Source organism: Stenella coeruleoalba (genome assembly GCF_951394435.1).
Source record: "Stenella coeruleoalba genome assembly, chromosome: 1".
NCBI lineage: Eukaryota > Metazoa > Chordata > Mammalia > Artiodactyla > Delphinidae > Stenella > Stenella coeruleoalba.
In genome coordinates, this window is record NC_137169.1 from 162,854,768 (window position 1) to 162,874,584 (window position 19,817).

The 19,817-nt window shown below is 43.7% G+C and overlaps 1 protein-coding gene across 14 annotated transcripts in view; it reads left to right on the top strand.

Annotated features, from left to right (window-relative positions):
* Nucleotides 1-14,278, top strand: part of PFKFB2 (6-phosphofructo-2-kinase/fructose-2,6-biphosphatase 2) — a 25,831-nt gene extending 11,553 nt beyond the window's left edge. For 11 of the 14 annotated variants that reach the window (XM_079920173.1, XM_079920164.1, XM_079920172.1 and 8 more), the window contains 8 exons: nt 1,033-1,240; nt 1,851-1,997; nt 2,756-2,860; nt 3,615-3,744; nt 4,514-4,576; nt 4,836-4,900; nt 5,497-5,676; nt 12,034-14,278. In XM_079920173.1, coding sequence (XP_079776299.1) covers nt 1,033-1,240; nt 1,851-1,997; nt 2,756-2,860; nt 3,615-3,744; nt 4,514-4,576; nt 4,836-4,900; nt 5,497-5,676; nt 12,034-12,096 — 961 coding nt within the window. In that variant the 3' untranslated portion in view covers nt 12,097-14,278. The other 3 variants (XM_079920170.1, XM_079920166.1, XM_079920168.1) reach the window with 3 other exon arrangements.
* The last annotated feature ends 5,539 nt before the right edge of the window (nt 14,279-19,817 follow it).

The following is a 19,817-nucleotide window of genomic DNA, read 5'->3' on the forward strand; positions in this document are numbered from 1 at the left end:
GAAAAGAGCTGTAGCAAGATGCCAAGTCCATGTTGAAGAATGACATGTGCACAGGGAGACCCGTGAGAAGGTGGCCTTTGAAAAAGCATGCAGTCAGTACAGCTCTAGTCAGATAAGAATACAGCCCTGAAGCCAAGCAGATGGCAAGCCAGTGTGCCTAGCCACTGTTAAATTGCTTCAGTGGTCTGCTTCATCTTTCGAGTCTTTCAGTTCCTTCGAGTATGTTGCCCACAATGTTAGTGTTTGCAGGTGTTTCTCAATACAGAAGTTGAAAACCACTGCCCTAGATACGGCATAATAGTATATTCCTCAGTTAGCCCAAAGTCCTACATAGAAAAATATTCTAGAAGAATATGTGTGTGTGTGTGTGTGTGTGTGTGTGTGTGTAGATGTTACCTCTGGTGGTAGGGCTATGGGTAATTTTTATTTGCATCATTCTTTCTTAAAAAAATTTTTTTTGGAATAAACACTTATTATTTTTATAGTGAGAATAATTCCATGATGGCCACAAAGCAAACAGTCTATGTGAGTGCCTTTGAGAGAAACTTGATTTATGTAGATGGGGGGGAACGCACAGAGATCTCTGTCTATGGTTCTGCACCCCCCTCCTCGCCCCTCCCCGCTGGTAGATGCCACACTCTGACTCCGTCTTGACCGCCTCAGGTGGGCGCTGTGCTTCTCAACAAACTTCAGGGTTAGCAAAATCTTCAGGTCATCCATCTAGTCTAGCCCCTGAGGGGAAGCCTGAATTCTGTTTATCTAACTTAGCTACAGTGCCTGGCACAGTGTAGGCACTGAGGAAATGGTACTGCCTGATGAGAAGTTCAGGAAAGTTTACTGCATCTTTGTTCTGCGGAGCCATCCATCTCTTTCCATTTGATTCCTTACATTTGGGTCGGGGTGTGGCAGGAGAGGCAGAAGAGCTGCTGGGAGCCTGCAAGTAACTATACAGATCCTTTCCCCTCCTCCTGTTATCCTCAGATTTTCATACCCAGGGGACTTTTTTTTTTTCTTTTCCCTGCTCTGTCCCAGGGATCTTTCTTTCATCAAGGTGATAAACGTGGGCCAGCGATTTCTAGTGAACAAAGTCCAGGACTACATCCAGAGCAAGATCGTCTACTACCTCATGAATATCCATGTCCATCCTCGCACCATTTACCTTTGCCGGCACGGAGAGAGCGAGTTCAATCTCTTGGGAAAGATTGGGGGTGACTCAGGCCTCTCCGTGCGGGGAAAACAGGTGAGTAGTTAGCCAGCAGGCTGGATTTCCCAGGCTTAGAGTTAGAAGGGCATGGTGGATGTCATCTCTTTGATCCCCTTACTTCTTACTGAATCCTATTGGAGTTTAGGCTGTGGTTTCAGATAGTCAAGCAAGTAAAGAGACGTTTTCTTATTCACTGGTTCTAGCTGTGTATTGAAGGGTGCGTAACTCGGAACCATTTCTGCTGTGATCATTCAGCTGTCCCATATTTATTGAGCTCAACTTGTATGCTCAGCACAGTACAGGATGCTCTGGTTAAAGTTCATTTCCTCTTGGGTTTATTATAACTATGTAGCACCTTTCAGAGTTTGACTGGGGTCATACACATTGTCCTTTTCAGGCTGAGTTAACAGTCCTCTGTGTGTGTGTGTGTGTGTGTGTGTGTGTGTGTGTGTCTGTCTGTGTCTGTATTTCCTTCCTTCCTTTCTTTTTTTTTGGCCGTGCCATGCGCGGCTTGCAGGATCTTAGTTCCCCTGACCAGGGATGGAACCCGCGTCCTCTGCAGTGGAGGCGTGGAGGCCTAACCACTGACCGCCAGGGAATTCCCTGTGTGTGTGTGTTCTTTTAAAATTTTTATTTCACACCCCAGTTTGCCCAGGCTCTAAGGAAGTTTCTGGAGGAACAGGAGATAGCAGACCTCAAAGTGTGGACAAGTCAGTTGAAGAGGACTATCCAGACCGCTGAATCTCTGGGGGTGACCTATGAGCAGTGGAAGATTCTGAATGAGATTGATGCTGTGAGTAGGAAGGTCTGATGGCTAAAAAGCCTGTAAGGGTCTCCTATTCAGGCAGGAGCTCTCAGAAGTCACCATGTGGGCCGTTCATCTAGAAAACTAGAAACACCAAGTAGAGACTTTGAGGAAGCTGAATCTATGGCCAGTTTAGGGAATAAGTGGGAACAATGCACCCCCAATCAGGGCTTCCTGCCTGCTTGACACACCTGTGCCAGTGATGGGACCTGAACCAAATTTTGACCTAGCCCCTGGCACCTGGAGAGGGTGAAGCTCCATTTGGACCCTTCATATATTTTCCTCCTAGGAAAAAGAAGTAGCTGACAACTCACTTCTTTAATTTCTCCTTAGGCCACCTGGTCAGCTGTTCTGGAAAAGTCCTTTCCAATTTGTTCTTGGCTTTCTGTGTCCTTGAGTGCAAAAGTAGGCACTTTTTCTTTCCTTCCTCTGTACCCTTTTATGTCTTCTACAAGAATTCTTTAGTGCCTTCAGTTTCCCCTCCTTCCCTGCTTCCTGTTCCTTTTATCCTGCTGACTTTTCTTGACCTCTAAGTTCCCCACAGCAGTAGGAGAAAGCGGCAGCTTAAGCTAGAGAGGCGGCCTCCTCTCCCAGTGGCCCCTCACCCTGCTAGTCGGTCAGTTGCAGTGCGTGAAGGGAGCCAGCCCAGTGCCTGGCACGAATGCCTAATATTCTTCACGGGCGCCTTTTCATTTGGGGGGCTGTGTGGGTCCAGTTCGCCTCTTCCAGCCGTGTGGCTCCTGCAGGGCGTGTGCGAGGAGATGACTTATGCGGAGATTAAGGAGCGGTACCCAGACGAGTTTGCGCTTCGAGATGAAGAGAAATACCTGTATCGATATCCTGGAGGGGAGGTGAGATTTCCCTCATGAGGGGTGACTGCCCCACCTTTTGCTAGGGGCTTAGCTTGAATTTTGGGGAAGGATTGAATGTGAGTTTGGGGACCGAGAAAGAGTACTTAAGGCATCATTTAGTTTCTCTTCCTACCTTTGGGGCCTGCTGTGTTTAATTCAGCTCTGGCAGTCGGCAGTCCAATGCCTCATTTATTTGTTAAGATCTCCAGAGAAAGGGTAACAAGATAGCCTCTGTTGCTGAGTATATGTTAGAATCCACGTGGTCTTTTGTAACTTCTTTTCGTTTCATTCCAGCCCCACCCAAGCAGGTATAGGCCCCAAGTAAATGTATGGGATATGAATGATTTTCCTCTCATCTGTGGTGTTTAAGGCTGCTTGCTGGCCCAAGTGGCTTCGTAGTCTGGGGGGTGAGGCAAAGGTAAATAAAACAACAGGGCTCTAGGAAATCCCTAGGAGCCTTTGTTGCCTTGCACTCTTGCCTATTCTGTCGAGAGAAAAAGAACCCCACAGGCTGCGTTCAGATTTTCTCTTCTTGACCTGCAATTTTCTCGGTCTGAACATTGCTCTTGAAAAGTCTGGATATTCTCAAGAGGTACCAGGGCTGGGGGTGGTTAGCAGGCGACACGAAGGCGCCAATCCTCCAGGAGGAAAGCCAGCTGGGGAGAAACGAGAAGCGGCCTCTTAACTCTGGACACAGCCACCGACTTGGCTGCCAGCTTGCGCCTCCTCCCAGCCCACCCCACTTCCCCCACAGTCGTACCAGGACCTGGTGCAGCGGCTGGAGCCTGTCATCATGGAGCTGGAGCGTCAGGGCAACGTCCTCGTCATCTCCCACCAAGCTGTCATGCGCTGCCTCCTGGCCTACTTCTTGGACAAGGGTGCAGGTGCCATTGGAGGGAAGGGCCGGGCACACATCCACAGGGAGGGGGCTGGACTTGGGGTGGCACCAGGATCCCTGGCAACGAGACCTCCCACTCTTCCACTCAAATCAGAGTACATTCTTCAGGCAGCAGTATGGGGCTCCCAGCAGCCACTGGGCCAACTACTTGCTGAATTTACTCTGCTGATACAAAAACCCCCAGTGGAGAGCAACTGCTGCTTTAGCTCTTGGTCCTGCCTGGCTAAAGGGGCAGCACTGCGCTAACACTCCTGGCAGCATTAGAAAAGTGGTTGAACATTCCCGGCTTGTTACTTGGGCTACTAGGAGGGTGTTATCTTAGAAGCATCTTCATCCTTTGGATTCAGGGTAGACGGTTTCTGGGGAGAGCAATAAGGAAGTGCTGCTGTCTTCTCTGATACTCCCCTCCCTTCCCTTCCTGATCTACCTGAGCTGCTGGGAAGCCTGCAGGTTGACCTTTGGGGTACCCACGGTGCCCCAGTCTTCCCTTGTGTGGGGCCCTGGCTGCAGCACTTCCTCTTGCTTTGCCTACAGGGAAAGATCTAAAGTGGGCTTTTTTCCTTTCTTAGCCACTCAGTAGCTGGGGTGGCTTCCTTGGAGGCTGTGTTGATAATTGTCTGGGGGTTTAGAGGAGGAGATGTCTAACTCCAGGTCAGGGTAAAGAAAACTCAGGAGCGCCTCAGATGCTCTCTTCCACTAACTTGACCTTGCTTCATAATACTGAGACTTCCTCCACCTGGTCTTTCTGCTTTCAGATGAGCTGCCGTACCTGAGGTGCCCTCTGCATACCATCTTCAAACTTACTCCCGTAGCCTACGGTAACTATGAGCCTAGGAGCTGGGCAGGAGGTGGGGCTAGAGGAAGGTCAGGAGTTTTGAATTTTCTCTGAAGTTTGCCTAGAAGTTCAACTTCCTCACCTGTATCTAGCAGGGAAGTTCCATCAGTGCCTTCCATTTTTAAAGGGATGTATGTATGTATCGGGGAAAATATATGTTCTTTTATTACCATACTGAAACTAAGGAATTTTTCTTTGAGCTTTTTTCCTGAAGCCCTCTCCACTTTCCTCTGTTTTCTCAGGCTGCAAAGTGGAAACAATTAAACTTAACGTGGAGGCTGTGAACACTCACCGTGACAAGCCAACTGTAAGTATTTCCCCACGGATGACATGCTGGTTCCCCACCGCTTCGAGTCTTTGAACCTTTGACATCGAGAGACTGGGTTTCTTTTACGTACAAAAGGAAAACCGATCCAGAACTCATGTCCCATGTAGTCTGCTCACTTCCAAAAAGAAGAGATGTTGGAATTACTATTTTTTAAAATCAGTATCTCTTTCCTGAGTCTTAACCTTGCGGATTGGCTCTTGGAAATCCAATGAACTATGGAAAGTGTTTGGCAGAAGTGAAATGCAGATTTTCCCCCCAGAAAGCACTCCCTTTAGAAAGCAGGATCCAGAGGTGCCTGTAAGGCGGGGTCAGGAGGTATAGGTCTGTTCCTAGGTCTGTCCTGGTAATCTGTGTGTGATCTTAAATAACCCCCTTCCTTTCTTTGAGCCTCTTTCCTGCTTTGAAGTATGGTGCTCAAGGAGCTTCTACCCCCACAACCCTTAGTCTCCCGGGGCTGGGGGACCAGGCCGCGGCCCATGTCTTAGGAGAGACCCCGTCCGCAGGAGGCTGCTGTGGTTTAAGAGTGAGCTTTTGGCTTGGCTTTCATTTGTGTGGTGTCCCTCGTTTCCAATCAGAACAACTTCCCCAAGAACCAAACCCCTGTAAGGATGAGAAGGAACAGCTTTACGCCTCTGTCCAGTTCGAATACAGTAAGGCGTCCAAGAAATTACAGTGTTGGGAGCCGGCCCCTCGAGCCCCTCAGCCCTCTCCGTGCCCTGGACATGCAAGAAGGGGCCGACCAGCCGAAGACCCAAGTCAGCATTCCGGTGGTGTAACCGTGTGTCTCCCTCCCATCCTGGCCTCCTGCCCTTGTCACTAATCACCAAGGAGTCATTTAACTTCCAGCTCCCACCCCCCCACCCCCACCCCCACCAGCCCCACACTGTGGATCTTAGCAGAGAATGTGAGGTCCCGTGTTTCCAGACCAACCCTAGCTAGTGTACGGTGTGAGACATCTCCCCGCCCAGGGGCAAGCTGGCAAGTTGGGTGTTTTAGGACAGGTCCTCGGTTGGGGGGGGTCTGGAGGAGGAGAAAAAGGGATCCAGTCTCCTGGGGTGATTGGCAGAGCTGGGGCTGAGCCTGAGCACGCCGTGGTTCTTGTCCATCCACAGTGTCTAAACTCACTAATGTCCTTGTGTTGGTAAAGTGGGGGCAGGGTGGAGGGGGACACAGAAGCCCATTTGCCCTCCACCTTTGTCTCTTCCAGGTGTGCTTTACTCACAGTCCTGACCTGCCTGCTTTCTTCCCCCCTCTCGTGTCCCCTTTGGATTGCCCAGTGTGATGCATGGCATTGTTGTGTGTCTGTCTAGGAGGGAAGGGGCAGTGGGTGGGAGAGAAGTCTGCCCTCCATTGACGTTCTCTGCAGTGGGCCTAGATGGATCTGGACTGGGGGAGCCTTTCTTTTCCCTTCTCCCTTCCTCTCAAGCCAGGTCCTACAAGGGTCAGCCCAGGCTATAGAACATCCACAGATGTTCTAGAGACTGCAGGTAGACATAGGATGAGAGTTCTTGCCTCCTTTGAGAAACAATCCTCAAGTCTTCAGTACCCTGGGGGAAGCTGGCTTTCAGCCTGTGTGAAATACCTTGGTTTGTATTTTTCAGACATAGGTCTCTGGGCTGCAGAGGTGTGAGGTCTCTGGGCTGCAGAGGGGTAGGGTTTAGGAGAGTAGGCTGGCCTCTAGCTCTTACAGGGCTCTTGGAGGAGTGTCATACATTTTCTCCATTGGTTCCTGGCTTCTTTGCCAACTACAGGAACTTTCCTGCCAAAGCCGGTGACCTCCAGGACTGTTGAGAAGGACAGAGTGAGATTTAGGAGTCACCACTGAGGTTTGAATTGCTCAAGGGAAAGGCAGAGAAGAGTTCACTAGAGCTGCTAGTGAACTAGTAATTTTCAACACATTCTAGTAATTCTCAACACATTCTCCTTTTTAAGTCAAAACATGTTCTGCGTGAGCAGTTTTTTCCCCCAGATATTGGGAAAGCCTGGTGATAAATTAAATCTCCCTCACTAGGGTATTAATTTATATCATCTTGGTGTCTAGAGTAGTCTTAGAATCCTGTGGGGTCTAGCTGTTGACTGTTTACACATTTACTTGTGTCATTTTATTTTTTTCTGCAAGGTTATGTTTAGAGTAGGGATTCTTAGCCCCTTGGTGGCCCACGATGTTATACCTCCCCCAATTTTGTATACAAAATACATGAATATACGTATGTGCATTTTTCTGAGAGGCAAGTCTAGAGTTCTCATGAGATTTTTAAAAGAGAGAGAGGACTCCGTACCTTAAAGTTATCAATCTGTCTCTTAGAGGTGACCAGTGAGAGCAAGTTAGCTATTTACAGGGATGTTTCTGTTTGGTAATAGGAGGCCTTTTGTTGTGCTTCTCATCTAAGAATCTTCATTAGAATCCCCTATAGAACTTTTGAAACATGCACATGCCTGTGTCCACTCTAGGCTTAATTCTGACTCAGTCTCTGGGATTAGGGTCTGGGCATGCATGTGTTTAAATAGCTTCTCTGATGATTCTGAATCATACTCCAGGTTAGAACTCTATTTTGTGTTGTTGGGTGGAGAAACAGTAGTTCCCTGGACTAAGCGTCAACCTGGGAATTCTGAATTCCTCATGGTTTTGAAAGGACAGTTTCCTGGAGTTAGATGTGTGAGCAGATCACAGTATTGAATGAAGTTACCCCCTCATTGTTACTTCAGGCAGCAGCCTGTTCCGGCTTTAACACTTTACATTGCAGGGTGGTGTGGAACAAATCACTATGTCGTATAAATGTCCTATGATAATAGCTGAGAATTTTAAGCACCCTGGAGAGAGGTACTGAGATAAAACTTGTGGGATGATAAAGGTTATCATCACAGGCAGCTGGCTTGTGACCTTGAGTCCTTTATTCCTACATCCTGAGTAGGACATCACAGCCAATCTCAAAGGCCACTTGCCTAGATGCTGCTCTAAATTGCCTTCCAGACATAAGGTAACTTCCTATTCCTGTTTAGCCATTATATAATGTGTACCTAGTGTCCATGTTTGTGGGGCTTTGGGCTGGGTGGAGTGGTGGTGGGAGAAGGAGACACCAAAGCAGCAGAAAAGGTCCTTGCCCTGAAAAAGTTATTTTAGAGAAAGAGCATATAATTTATAATAAATGAACATTTGTGAAAGAGCAACACGTTGAGTCTGTAAATGTGGACGTCGAAGTGGAGTAGAGATTCCTTCTGACTTCTTTCTTGTCCTACATGTATGAGACTAAAAGGGTTGGGAGGTGGGAATGTCCCCCAGAATGACGTGGTCTAGGAGGTGTGTGTGTGGCACTTTTACAAGGTTGTCTTGTCTAGCTTTGCTTGGCTGGTGGCATCTTTAGCCCAAATGGGCATTCAGTCTTTTCTCTTGCTGTGAGGTGAGAGTGACTCAGAACTAATGCATGAGAAGGAGCATTTTGATCCAAGATTTGGCTTTGGGCTGTGCGTACTCCTAGCGAGAAGAGAATTCTCTAGCAAACTAGCATTGTTTTACCTTGTTATAAACCCCTGCATTAGACACAGGGCACTGGGATGTTCATTTGGGTTCTCAGCCTGCCGATATTTTGCCATTCTCCCCATGTGTTAGTTTGCTTCCCCAAGAAGAGGAGTGAGGTGGTCTTATAATTCTCAGATTGGACATGAGAAATTAGAACTTGACAACAGCAAGGATTTCAGCGTTGTTTGGTTTTTAGAGCAAGGTCCCTCCAGAGAAGTTTCAGCAGAAAGGAGCCAGGAGAGCATAGAATAGAAGAGAGCTCTTAATCTACCTTTTAGAGAATTCCTGTTCCCTATCTTTTCTTTCCTGTCCTCCTCTCCCCTTCTTATTTGAGTGTGTGTCGGTAGTATATACACGTTACTCTGATTATGTGTTTATCACGAATGCTAGTAAGGAAGGATGAACTCCCGAGTACCTTTTGCTGAGGCTTTCAGCTGTGTTATGGGAGAAATAGGTGAAGGCTTTAGCATTTAATCTACTGGTAGAAAATTAGGAAAGGAAAACAATCACTGTATTATCTTTGATAATCACTGATTATCTTTTCCCTGCTTTAAAACTAAATGAGGAATTGCGTGACAGATGTGAAGAGGAATCTAAAGCAGATTTAGACAACTAGCTTCTCTTCCTATATCTTAATCCTTAAATTGGAATTTAGCTCTTATTTATTATCTGTATTGTTTTTGCTTTTGTTTTGGTAAGGAGATTGTTTTGCATTCAGTTGGAAAGTAGAATAAGAAAATCTATTAAAAACACGCATTGTGCCAGGGGTCTGCCCCATATCCTTATCTCTGGTTTTTGTTTTTTTGTCCATCCCCCACCCACCCACTACCTCCCAAGAAGTTAGGTTTAGGAGTGCAAGATATTTGTATCCTAGACTGAACGGTTGAGTGTTTCCTGTGAGGATCTGGGTGTTCCTCTTTGCAACCCACATTTGATCTTCAGAGACACTGGCATTTTGAAGAAACATGATACAGCTGTTTGGAAATAAATCCATCTTATGGTGTATCTGTGAGTAGAAGGTCTGAGTACCAGAGAAACTCACTGATGCTTGGGGTAGCCAAAGGACAAGGGGAATAAGGGCCTAATAATTGAGGGAACTCTATCTGGGTTGTTTAGTCTTATGCACATTCCATTGTCTTTGTTAAGCCCAGAGGCCATGTTGTGTTTGTTTTCCAGAAATTTGATAACTTTACATAGGTTTTCCGGTATACATTTTGACTTGTGTTTTAAAATATTTTACTTTGAATTAAATAATTTTATTGGAATTAAATATTTTAATTTGAATCAGGTTGCAACATTGGCAGGATTGATCTCTGACTTCCGATCGAGGTGACACAGACATCAGAAGTATGTCCAGGAATTTAATTTAGACTCATCATGTCCAGAACACTGTATCTAGAATTATCTATGTGCTGACTGCCTGACAGAGTGTGGTAGGGTCCGCATGCTGCCTGACAGATTCTGGTAGGGTCCCTATGCTGACTAACCAACAGGCTCTACTAAGATCTGTAAGCTGACAAGTCTGACTGTTTTCTAATTGTACCAGTTGACACTGTATGCATGTTACGACAATTCTCTGTCTATTGTACATGTCCTACAAAGAAAGGAAGTAACCACTCCACATGTTTTCTTTAGGGGGAAGTTCTATACGCTATGATTTTTAACAGATATTTCTTTTAGAGTAGCAGCCACATTCTAATCATTTTGTAGAAAATGAAGGTTGAACATCACTTGTAAGTTATTTTGTAAACTCAGCTAAGGAAATGCCTGCTCAGAGCCTGACACTGTTACCTTTACTTGAAGTCATCCTATCCATTCCCCCATTTCTGGGCAGGACTTCACTTTCTGAACTTTCTGTGTCCTCAGCTTCCCTGCTATGGGCTGTAGCATTCCATTGGATAATGCTGCTGTTTTTAGTCCGCTACCCATTTGCCTCTTAATTATAATATAATCAATAAAAATGCAAAGGAAATTTTGGCAAAAGTATTCTTTTCAGTAAGGCTTTCACTGGGGATCCATGACCAATTTTTAGCTACTCAGTGTTTTTTGTATCTGAATTGCTTGTGTCCATTTTTTTTTTTCTTGTGTTGAAGTAACAAAATGAATTCATTCTGATAATGGTGATAGTTTCGCTGTGGCAAAAGCAAAGGACTTGTTGCCAGCTGTGCCCTTTGGAGGGATTGGGAGTGGGCTGAGCACCACTGGGTTAAATGGAATGGACTGAGTTGGGAACCGAAGCAATAGCGCTATCCTGCATGTTTCCTAGGCAAAGCTGTGTTGAAAGAAGGAATGTTAATCCTTAGCAGCATTCTAATTTAATCTGGTGACATTGATGTCAAAATATGGCACTCAGATCCACATAAGGTGTATAACTGTATTTGAAATGTGTTTTTGTGTGTGTGTGTGTAGAATGGGTAAATAAAATTGTTGAGTAACTTGAATCTATCAGAAGGCTTCTGGGTTTTTTGTTTTGTATTTTGGGTTGTGTTCTCCACCACTTCCCCACCCCCAAAACTTTGCCTCAGGCTGCTTGGCACTTGAGCGTCAGACCAGCAAAAGCCAGTCCACAGAGTGACTGGAGTCCTTGGTGGAGGCGTGGCTCTCTTGCACCACCTTCTGGGGAAGGTGGGAAGGACATTATAGAAGGCACCTGAACTTAGTCGTGTGTACTTTTTGGCGCCTCTACAAGAATTAAGAAAAAATTACCTTTGACCACACTGTGCTCTGACTCGCACTAGCAACATGGAACTCATTATTTATTGTGGGAAAAAAAAAAAAACCTTTGGCGATCTCTTAGAATTTAGTGGACTCTTCCTTCTAAAATATTACCTTCCTGTTTCTGAAGAGATGACAGCTGGTGGGGTAGAATGGCATTTAACTTCTTCGGGGATAGGAAAAAAGGGTGGGATTGTGTCACTATTCTCATGCCTTATTTATTCCTTGTTACCTTAACAAGGACCAGGAGCTCATTAGACATGCAGGCTCTTGGGCCCCATCCCAGGCCTGCTGAATCAGAATATTCATTTTAACTGGATGACGACACACATTTAACATTTGAGAAACACTGTTCTCGGGGGAAGAATTTCTCACAAGTTCAAACGTTGGATCCCAGTTTATGGGAGGAAGTTGACTTCTGCTCTGATGACTGATTTCAGGATGGACCGGGATAACTACAGCGGTAGGGACCCTCCTCAGAAGCCAAGTAGGCCCTGCCCGCAGTATCATTTTTTTGGCCTGGTCTTTTGGCTGATGTAGCCTAAATACTCTCCTTTTACCACGGGGCTGCCTACTGCTTCCGCCTCCTATCTTGGATGTGTGGCTTAGCTCCAGGTCTGAAAGGAGTGCTTGGTCCAACATGGTCACAATGTCGGTTCCTCAGGGAAGGAAGCTCAGGACTAAGCCATTAGAGTTTGTCTGACTCCCGAGGGTAGAGGGGCGTGTGCTAGCCCACCAACGTGTTCACGCATGTGTGCGGATGTGGGGATGTGAGCCGCGGGGAGCGCCGGAAGGGTGGGTGAGGGTTCTGCTCAACTTCCTCCGTTAGTCATTTGGCGGCGGTGTAATGGCTTTATTTCTCTTCCTCTCTGGCTCCTAGGCGGAGACCTCGCTGGCTGTGCATAGGCTCTCCTCTCCGGCCGCCCCCCCATTGCTCTCCTGATGATGTGAAGGCTGAGGCCAGACCTCTGCGGGAGACTGGCCTACTGAAAAACTTGGCATGTCAGCTCCAAAGGGGCTTGAACAGGAAGTTCAGTGGGGATTGGACATTCGGGGCCACCCAAATGAGCCCTGAAAAAGCAGCACCACATTTCTTCCCCTCATGCCTAATGGGAATATCAGTTACACTGAAAAACTTGACTTCCCTGTGCCTCAAAACATTTCACAGCCTGAACCAATTTCGTTTTGATCATCTCTTTGCTAGGTTTGGGCCAAGTTGGTCAATCCTGTTCCATTTTGGCATTTAACATCTGACCTGTGACTGTATCCCTAGCTGGCTTTCGTTGCCTAATGTGCAAATGTACCTCTTCAGATTTAATTGTTTCCAAGTGAGAGGGCTGAACTCCAGCAAACCATTTCTGTGCTGTAAGAGCTAGTCTCTACATCCACTACAAGTGAGCAGGCTAGGGTACAATATACATAGGTTTGCGGTCACTTTTTTGTCACATTGGAAACGAGACAAATTCATCAGGTGAATGGAGGGTATCTGAGAAATTCAGTCCCTAAAACGTCTCTTCTGCGGTGACGGAAGAGCAGCATTAGTAGCAATCTTTTTGTTTAGAGAAGTTTTTCTTGTTTCAGGCCCCTTGAGGGCAGGATCTGACTACAAGACTCCACAAAATATGTACCCTTCTTCTGAGTTCTCTTTTGTAGCTACTGTATTTTCTACCTGATACTGTGTGCCTCTCACAGCTGAAGAGGGCTGACATCATCCTCTCTCGTGGTTCGAAATGAGGGCTGGAGAGAAAAGTAGGGTGCCATTTGGATCACATGAAGAAGTAAAAGAAGTTTCCTTGGGAATCAACTCTCCCAAGGACTTCTTTTGGTTTCAGAACAGGTGCAGGGAGACATGCCCTTCTGTGGAGTCTGCTACCGTGATACGGTCTCTAAGAAAGCTGTGGTTATGACTTCAAGAGCATCTGGTCTTCTAATCCCTTCCTCTTAGCTAATTGTCACTATTGTGGTCTACTGGTCTCTTATGTAGAACCTTGGGGGAATGGGATGGGGGGACACCAAGCCCTCAATGCATTAATCATGTGGTTTCCCTTAAAGATAAACCAGGTAATTATTCCTTAGATCAGTGATTGTCAAATGTATAAATATGTCCCTTTTTTTTGCGATTTTAATATGTCACTGCTCCTGAAGGAAGGCATGGAAGCTCCCAAGGATACCATATCTTACAAGCAAAATCTTTTTTTTAAAAAAAAGAATAGTAAGTTATTAGCTTTTTAAATTTTTTCCCCCTTTTCATTCAGATGCCCACTTGCTGGTCAAGAGGGTGAGTAGCAAGAAGATGCAATGCAATTTTCCCGAATGGTTCTTGTATACTGTGGATGATACAGGACCCTGTTACCTAATGTGATGTGCTGGGCTGCTGGCAGTTCAGCAACCAACTAGGAGCTTATTTTAAGTGCACAAAGCTGCCTTTAGAAAGTCTCCTGACCCTGCTCTGTAGCAGGTAATTTTCATCTAGCTGCTCATAGCATGTTGTACTGTAATGATTTTGTTCTTGTGATGCAGGTTTCTTTCTGCATCTAAATACACTGTCTTTTGATGATCTGATAAATGTTTTTATTTAGTTATTTATTCATCCATGTAAGGTTTTTTTTTTTTTTTTTTTTTGCGGTACGCGGGCCTCTTACTGCTGCGGCCTCTCCCGTTGCGGAGCACAGGCTCCGGACGCGCAGGCCCAGAGGCCATGGCCCACGGGCCCAGCCGCTCCGCGGCATGAACCCGTGTCCCCTGCACCGGCAGGCAGACTCCCAACCACTGCGCCACCAGGGAAGCCCATGTAAGGCATTTTTAAGTCCCCATATTAATATCTGCATGTATTTAATCAGAATGTAAGGTAATTTGTGTTTGGTAGAAATTTAGGTATTTTGAGTATTTAAGTTTAAAGTCCATAGTATTACCTTAAATTAAAATTTCAGAATGTAGGTATCCGTCTTCTGTAAAAGGATAATAACTGTGTGATGGCACAGTGGATTTCTTTTGCATACTTTTTTTTTTCATTGATTTTTATTATAAGTACAAACCAAGAGATACATTTCTCTGGAGAAAAGTTTACCTCCTGGATAAATAAGATCATGCTAAAATTTGTGAATAATATGTGTTGCTTTTGTAATAAGAAATGTAATAAAAGTTATTTTTAATTAAAAAGTGCAGCTAATTTTTAAAATCACACACAAAAGAAGGTAATATTTGGTACATTATACATACACAATAGTAACATCATGCATAATGTATTTGAAGCTAGCTTCTTTAAAATGATTCTCAAATTATTAGATTGTGTATATATTTCCAACTGGTGGTTTTAACTGGTGACTTCTGCCTTTATCAAGTTCCATTAACATTTCAAAATGATATTAGTGGGATCATTACTGCCATGCATTATCAACATTCTAGAACTTTATTAATTTATTTAATGGATATTTAATGATCATCTATTGGTTGCCATGCAATGACTAAAACACAGTCTGTCCTCTTTCTAGAGTTTATTATTAGAAAGGAAACACTTAACAGCAAGTCTGTAACCCATCCCTCCCTTCTGGGAGGGAATGCCTTCCCCTTATAAATGACCTTGACCAAAACCATTTTTAGATAAGTTATGCAAATATTTATGAATAAGGAACTTGGAACACTATAGGATGGTTAGCAATGGAGATAAAATGAAACGTTCATAGTAACAGTAAAACAATTATAAATTCTGTAAGCTCAAGGGCTCTGATAGCATGAAAATGACTTAGGAATTCTCGCAGTTTGAAATTGAGAGAAAGTGCTAAATGTATGAGCTTTAGTAATGTATCTGGAGGAGTAACAATAACGAAGGTGTCAAGGGTGTGATTTCCTTGGAAAACTCTCCAAGCCCTTTTGTTAAGTTTTCTCTTATTCAGCAATCAAGCCACTGTTTGAAGAAGGCTGGGGAGTGTCTTTGATCATTCTCCCTGTTTTATAAATAGGTGAATGAACACCCTTATTGTGTGACTCAACTCAATAATGATGGAGTTTTTGTCAAATTATAAGATTTGTGATGGTGAGGGCCCAATAAACACATAACATACTACTTTTCAATATAGCTGGAAACTTAAAAGATGATCAGGATTAGAAAATGACTTTTGGGAGAGTGCTCCCATGTTGGGTAATGGTCATTATTTGCTTTATTTCTGTAGCCATAATTGTTACATCATGTGTTAAATTTCTCCAGGGTCTTCACTGGGGACTCACCATGAGGAGGGTCAGCCTTTGGGTTCACTAGCTTGTCCTTGTTGGTGACAACCCCACTGATACTTCCTCTGGCAGTCTGGCAATAGCCTGTTACCATGCTTTATGGTTTTGAAGTATTCTGCACCATCCAACCTACACTCATTGTCTTGAAATCATTTGAGAATTTGATAAAAGCTAAGGAGTCTCTCCCCAGAAAAAGGTACACACACATAAGTTGTACATACAATTTAGTGGGGGGTCATGACCTCCTGAAGCCTATCCCTGGACCTCAAGGTAGGAAACCAGGAGGTAGATGATAATCTACACACATACAAATACACCTCATCTTCCTTTCTTTCCTTTGACATAAAAAATGAAGACATCTATTTGATATTAACTCTTAAGCAGAGAAGGGGAATATATGAGATTCTGAAATGCCACTTTTTTTTAACTGGACATTGTGGATTAGTCAAGAATTTGAATAGATTGTAACAAGATAACATTGGTAATCATGGAGAGTAATGTTTTCGTTTTCTTAACTTAAGGGAACAAAGTCTTTCTTCTTTTATTCTCATTAAGCCAGCTGCATTTGGGGCAGAATAACTCCCTTCTGAATTCCCAAAGACATTTAGGTACGCTTTTTGGTTGTATATGTGATACCGCACGTTTGAAAACTAAGTCAGATTCTATAGGTGAGTTTCTCCTTGCAATTAAGTGAAATAATTTCAGAAGCATAGGAACCCTTGGGAAGAGCATTCCAGATCTAATGGGACCTCGCCTCAAAAAGTGTAATGCCTTTTTCCGAGGCAAGTATCCAGCCTACTTTCCGAGAATAGCTTGTTTATCCGTTTGGATTTTCTTCATTAGGGATCCATTTACCTTATTGTTTACATTCAGTTTTCACTTCCTAGGTTTTCTCTTTCATCCGTTGCTTTTTTAGAATTTGTGCATGGGATGGAAAACAGCCTCTAGGCACAATTTAGTAAAGTCTATTAAACATTTTTTTCCAAATTTAAATTCCTGGGTCCTTTCACTCAAATACCAGTTGGCCCTTATTTTCTTGTATTCATGAGTGTTTCAGATTAGAGTTGGTTTCAGCTGAAGGTGTCACCAAATCCAAAATAACAGCACCTTACACATGCAGAAGGTTACTCTCACCTACAATGTGCTGGATTCTACCTCATAGTACAATATCAAGCTACCGGAATCATGTCTACATTCCAGTCAGTAAAAAGGGAGCAAAAGGGTACACCAACTTCCTTTAATGGTGTTTTCTAAATGTTGCACGCAGTACTTATTCTCATAGCTCATGGTTATATATTACTGCAGGCAGGCTGAAATGTATTAAAAAAAAAATTCCAAGTGACCTTGTGCCAGCTATAATTGTGGTTTAATTACTAAAGAAGAAGGATGGAATGGATTTTGGGAATGAATAGCAATCTGCTTCAGTAGGTAATAGGGACTTTGCAGGAAGTCTGAAGGGACATAACAAGGTGAGCAGTAGCCTTTGAAGAGTTATATTGCCACCACTTAAAGACACACTATTTGTCATTCATCAAGTCTGATCTGCTGTAGTGCATGTCTGTTTTGACTCACAAGCGAAGCTTATTCTACAATGCTTCATGAACAGTTTGACCTTTTTAAAATTTATATATTTTATTCTCATGTAATCTGAATAAAGGCTACTTTTCTGGCCCAGGTTTTTCTTGGTGAGGCATTCAAGAAACATCAACTCGGTAAATAAAAAATAATCAGAGAAGCAATTTAGATCTTTTCTGAATTGTCTTGACAAAGACCCGAAGGAAATCCATTCGTAACATACTGTAGAACTTTTAAAAATCTTTTCCCAATTCTCTTAAAATCACACACACACACACACATCACAGGGTGTGTTCCCTTTGTTTAACTCCCCACAACTCTTCCCCCAGCCTAGGCATCGCGGACTTTTGTTTTTCTACCCCTCCGCCCTCACCTTCTGATCTCTTCCGCTAATTACTGGCCGCCATCCCTTTGTAAAGTGATCAAACCAGTCTGAGTACAACTTCTGCACCTGATTTATTACCCTAGTTCTCCATGAAACAAGCTGGATTAGATAAAATTGTTCAACAGTCTAGAAGGGTCAGTTAATGCTCATTTATTAGTTTATTCAACCTTGGACACCCATAATAAAACACGTAATCCCTTATATGGAATTACAAAATTCAATACGCTTTGAAAACAAAGTTTTCTTTTAATTTATTTGACCATAAAACCTGACCTGAACTTTGTGAGGATATTTATAGTCTCTCTATATCCCACTTAGTGTAAATATTTTTACATTTCACGAAGAAAATGTTAGGAAGACAGTATTATAGCAATATAGTACCTTTCTAAAGTCCTAATCATTCTGAATCTAAAGTAAGCCACTGAGATGAAGACTTATTTGCAATTATTTCCTGTAATAATGCTCTATTTTATACTCATGTTTATGTAGCAATAAACAAAATTTTCTTTCATTTTTATTATTTATTGTACAAACATTATGTACACTTGATACTGAGGAACATGTATTCCTCAAGAAATAGAATATGTGGTATGTTAAAAATTACTCAAAACTTGGAACTAGACAAACAGAGATCACTGGAGACATTTTTTTTTTTTAAAGAGATTTATTTATTTATTTGTTTTTTGGAGGCGTTGGGTCTTCGTTGCTGCATGCAGACTTTCTCTAGTTGCAGCGAGCGGGGGCTACTCTTCGCTGCAGTGTGTGGGCTTCTCATTGTGGTGGCTTCTCTTGTTGCGGAGCACGGGCTCTAGGTGCGCGGGCTCAGTAGTTGTGGCACGTGGGCTCAGTAGTTGTGGCATGCGGGCTCAGTAGTTGTGGCGCACAGGCTTAGTTGCTCCGTGGCATGTGGGATCTTCCCCGATCAGGGCTCGAACCCGTGTCCCCTGCATTGGCAGGCAGATTCTTAATCATTGCGCCACCAGGGAAGCCCTGGAGACATTTTTTATGAATTACTGAGTATTCTCTAGCAGACACTCTCTAGGGATTATTGATTCCATAAGGGTGTGTAATTTTGGTTGACTTTCTATTAACTAGGCTTTTTTACAACTCTCTTATAAGAGTAGAGGTTAATTTGTAGAAAATGGGTAGGAATGCAAATGATTCTTTTCTGAGAACAATGCAAATGATTCCCAATCAGGGCAAAGCAAAAGAATTTTGTCCAGTAGAGATTCAATTAATTTCCATCAGTTAGAAAATCTGATTTCAAGTATTACAATTTGTTGCCCTGTATATTAACCAGTTTTGCTTCTAGTAGAAAAGTCATTTTAGAATACCTTTGACTGACTATATATTATATATCTGTTCCTCAAATTCTTCTTTAAATTCACTGTAACATCTTAATGGTTCCCTCATTAATTAATGAGTTGAGTGAAATCTTTGACACTTGTTCATTTTATATTTACATGAATGTCATGTTATTAATTTTTTGAAAATTACACTTTAAAAGATGCTTGCACTGTAGGAGCTCACATATTAGTTGACCAAAGACACAGAAAAACCATAAAAGCAGTACATAATAAGTTATCAGTATGGATTTGAGAGTCTGTGGTAGAGTTTCTGGGTGACTCTTCTTTTCATTTACTCTGCATTGCTTTATTCATTTAGCAGACGATTCTATCAATACTTTTCATTATGCAATGCAGAGGAAGGGAATGCAAACACAGATGAGGCACAATCCCTATTCTAGAGTTGTTGACAGTTGTTAAAGGGGGAACCACAGGTCCCAAATGACGTCATCTGTGCTAAAGTCCTGATACCAAACCTAGATTTAATATTAATACTTGACCTAATTGCAATTTTGACCTTCCCCAGGAATATACTCTTTTTTTTTTTTTCCTGGTACGCGGGCCTCTCACTGTTGTGGCCTCTCCGGTTGCGGAGCACAGGCTCCGGACGTGCAGGCCCAGCGGCCATGGCTCACGGGCCCAGCCGCTCCGCGGCATGTGGGATCTTCCCGGACCGGGGCACGAACCCGTGTCCCCTGCATCGGCAGGCGGACTCTCAACCACTGCGCCACCAGGGAAGCCCCCAGGAATATACTCTTAATTGGGCCAGTCTGAAATTTTCTGGTCAGCACTAATGAGGTAAGCTGCATGATTAGACTCTCATTTTTTCCCCCAAAGAAGGTGACCTATCCTGAAACAATTCTTCCTTTTCTTTTGCTAGTAACTTCCTTGCCCCACTCTCCTTCTATAAAAACCCTCCATTTTGTACAACTCCTCAGAGTGCCCTTGTATTTACTAGGTGGGATGCTGCCCGATTAATGAATTGTTGAATAAAGCCAATTAGATCTTGAATTTTGTTTTTTAACATAGTCTAGTGTGGCAGAAAGACATGCACAAATCATTACAAAGTAATGATAATGGGGCTTCCCTGGTGGCGCAGTGGTTGAGAGTCCGCCTGCAGATGCAGGGGCC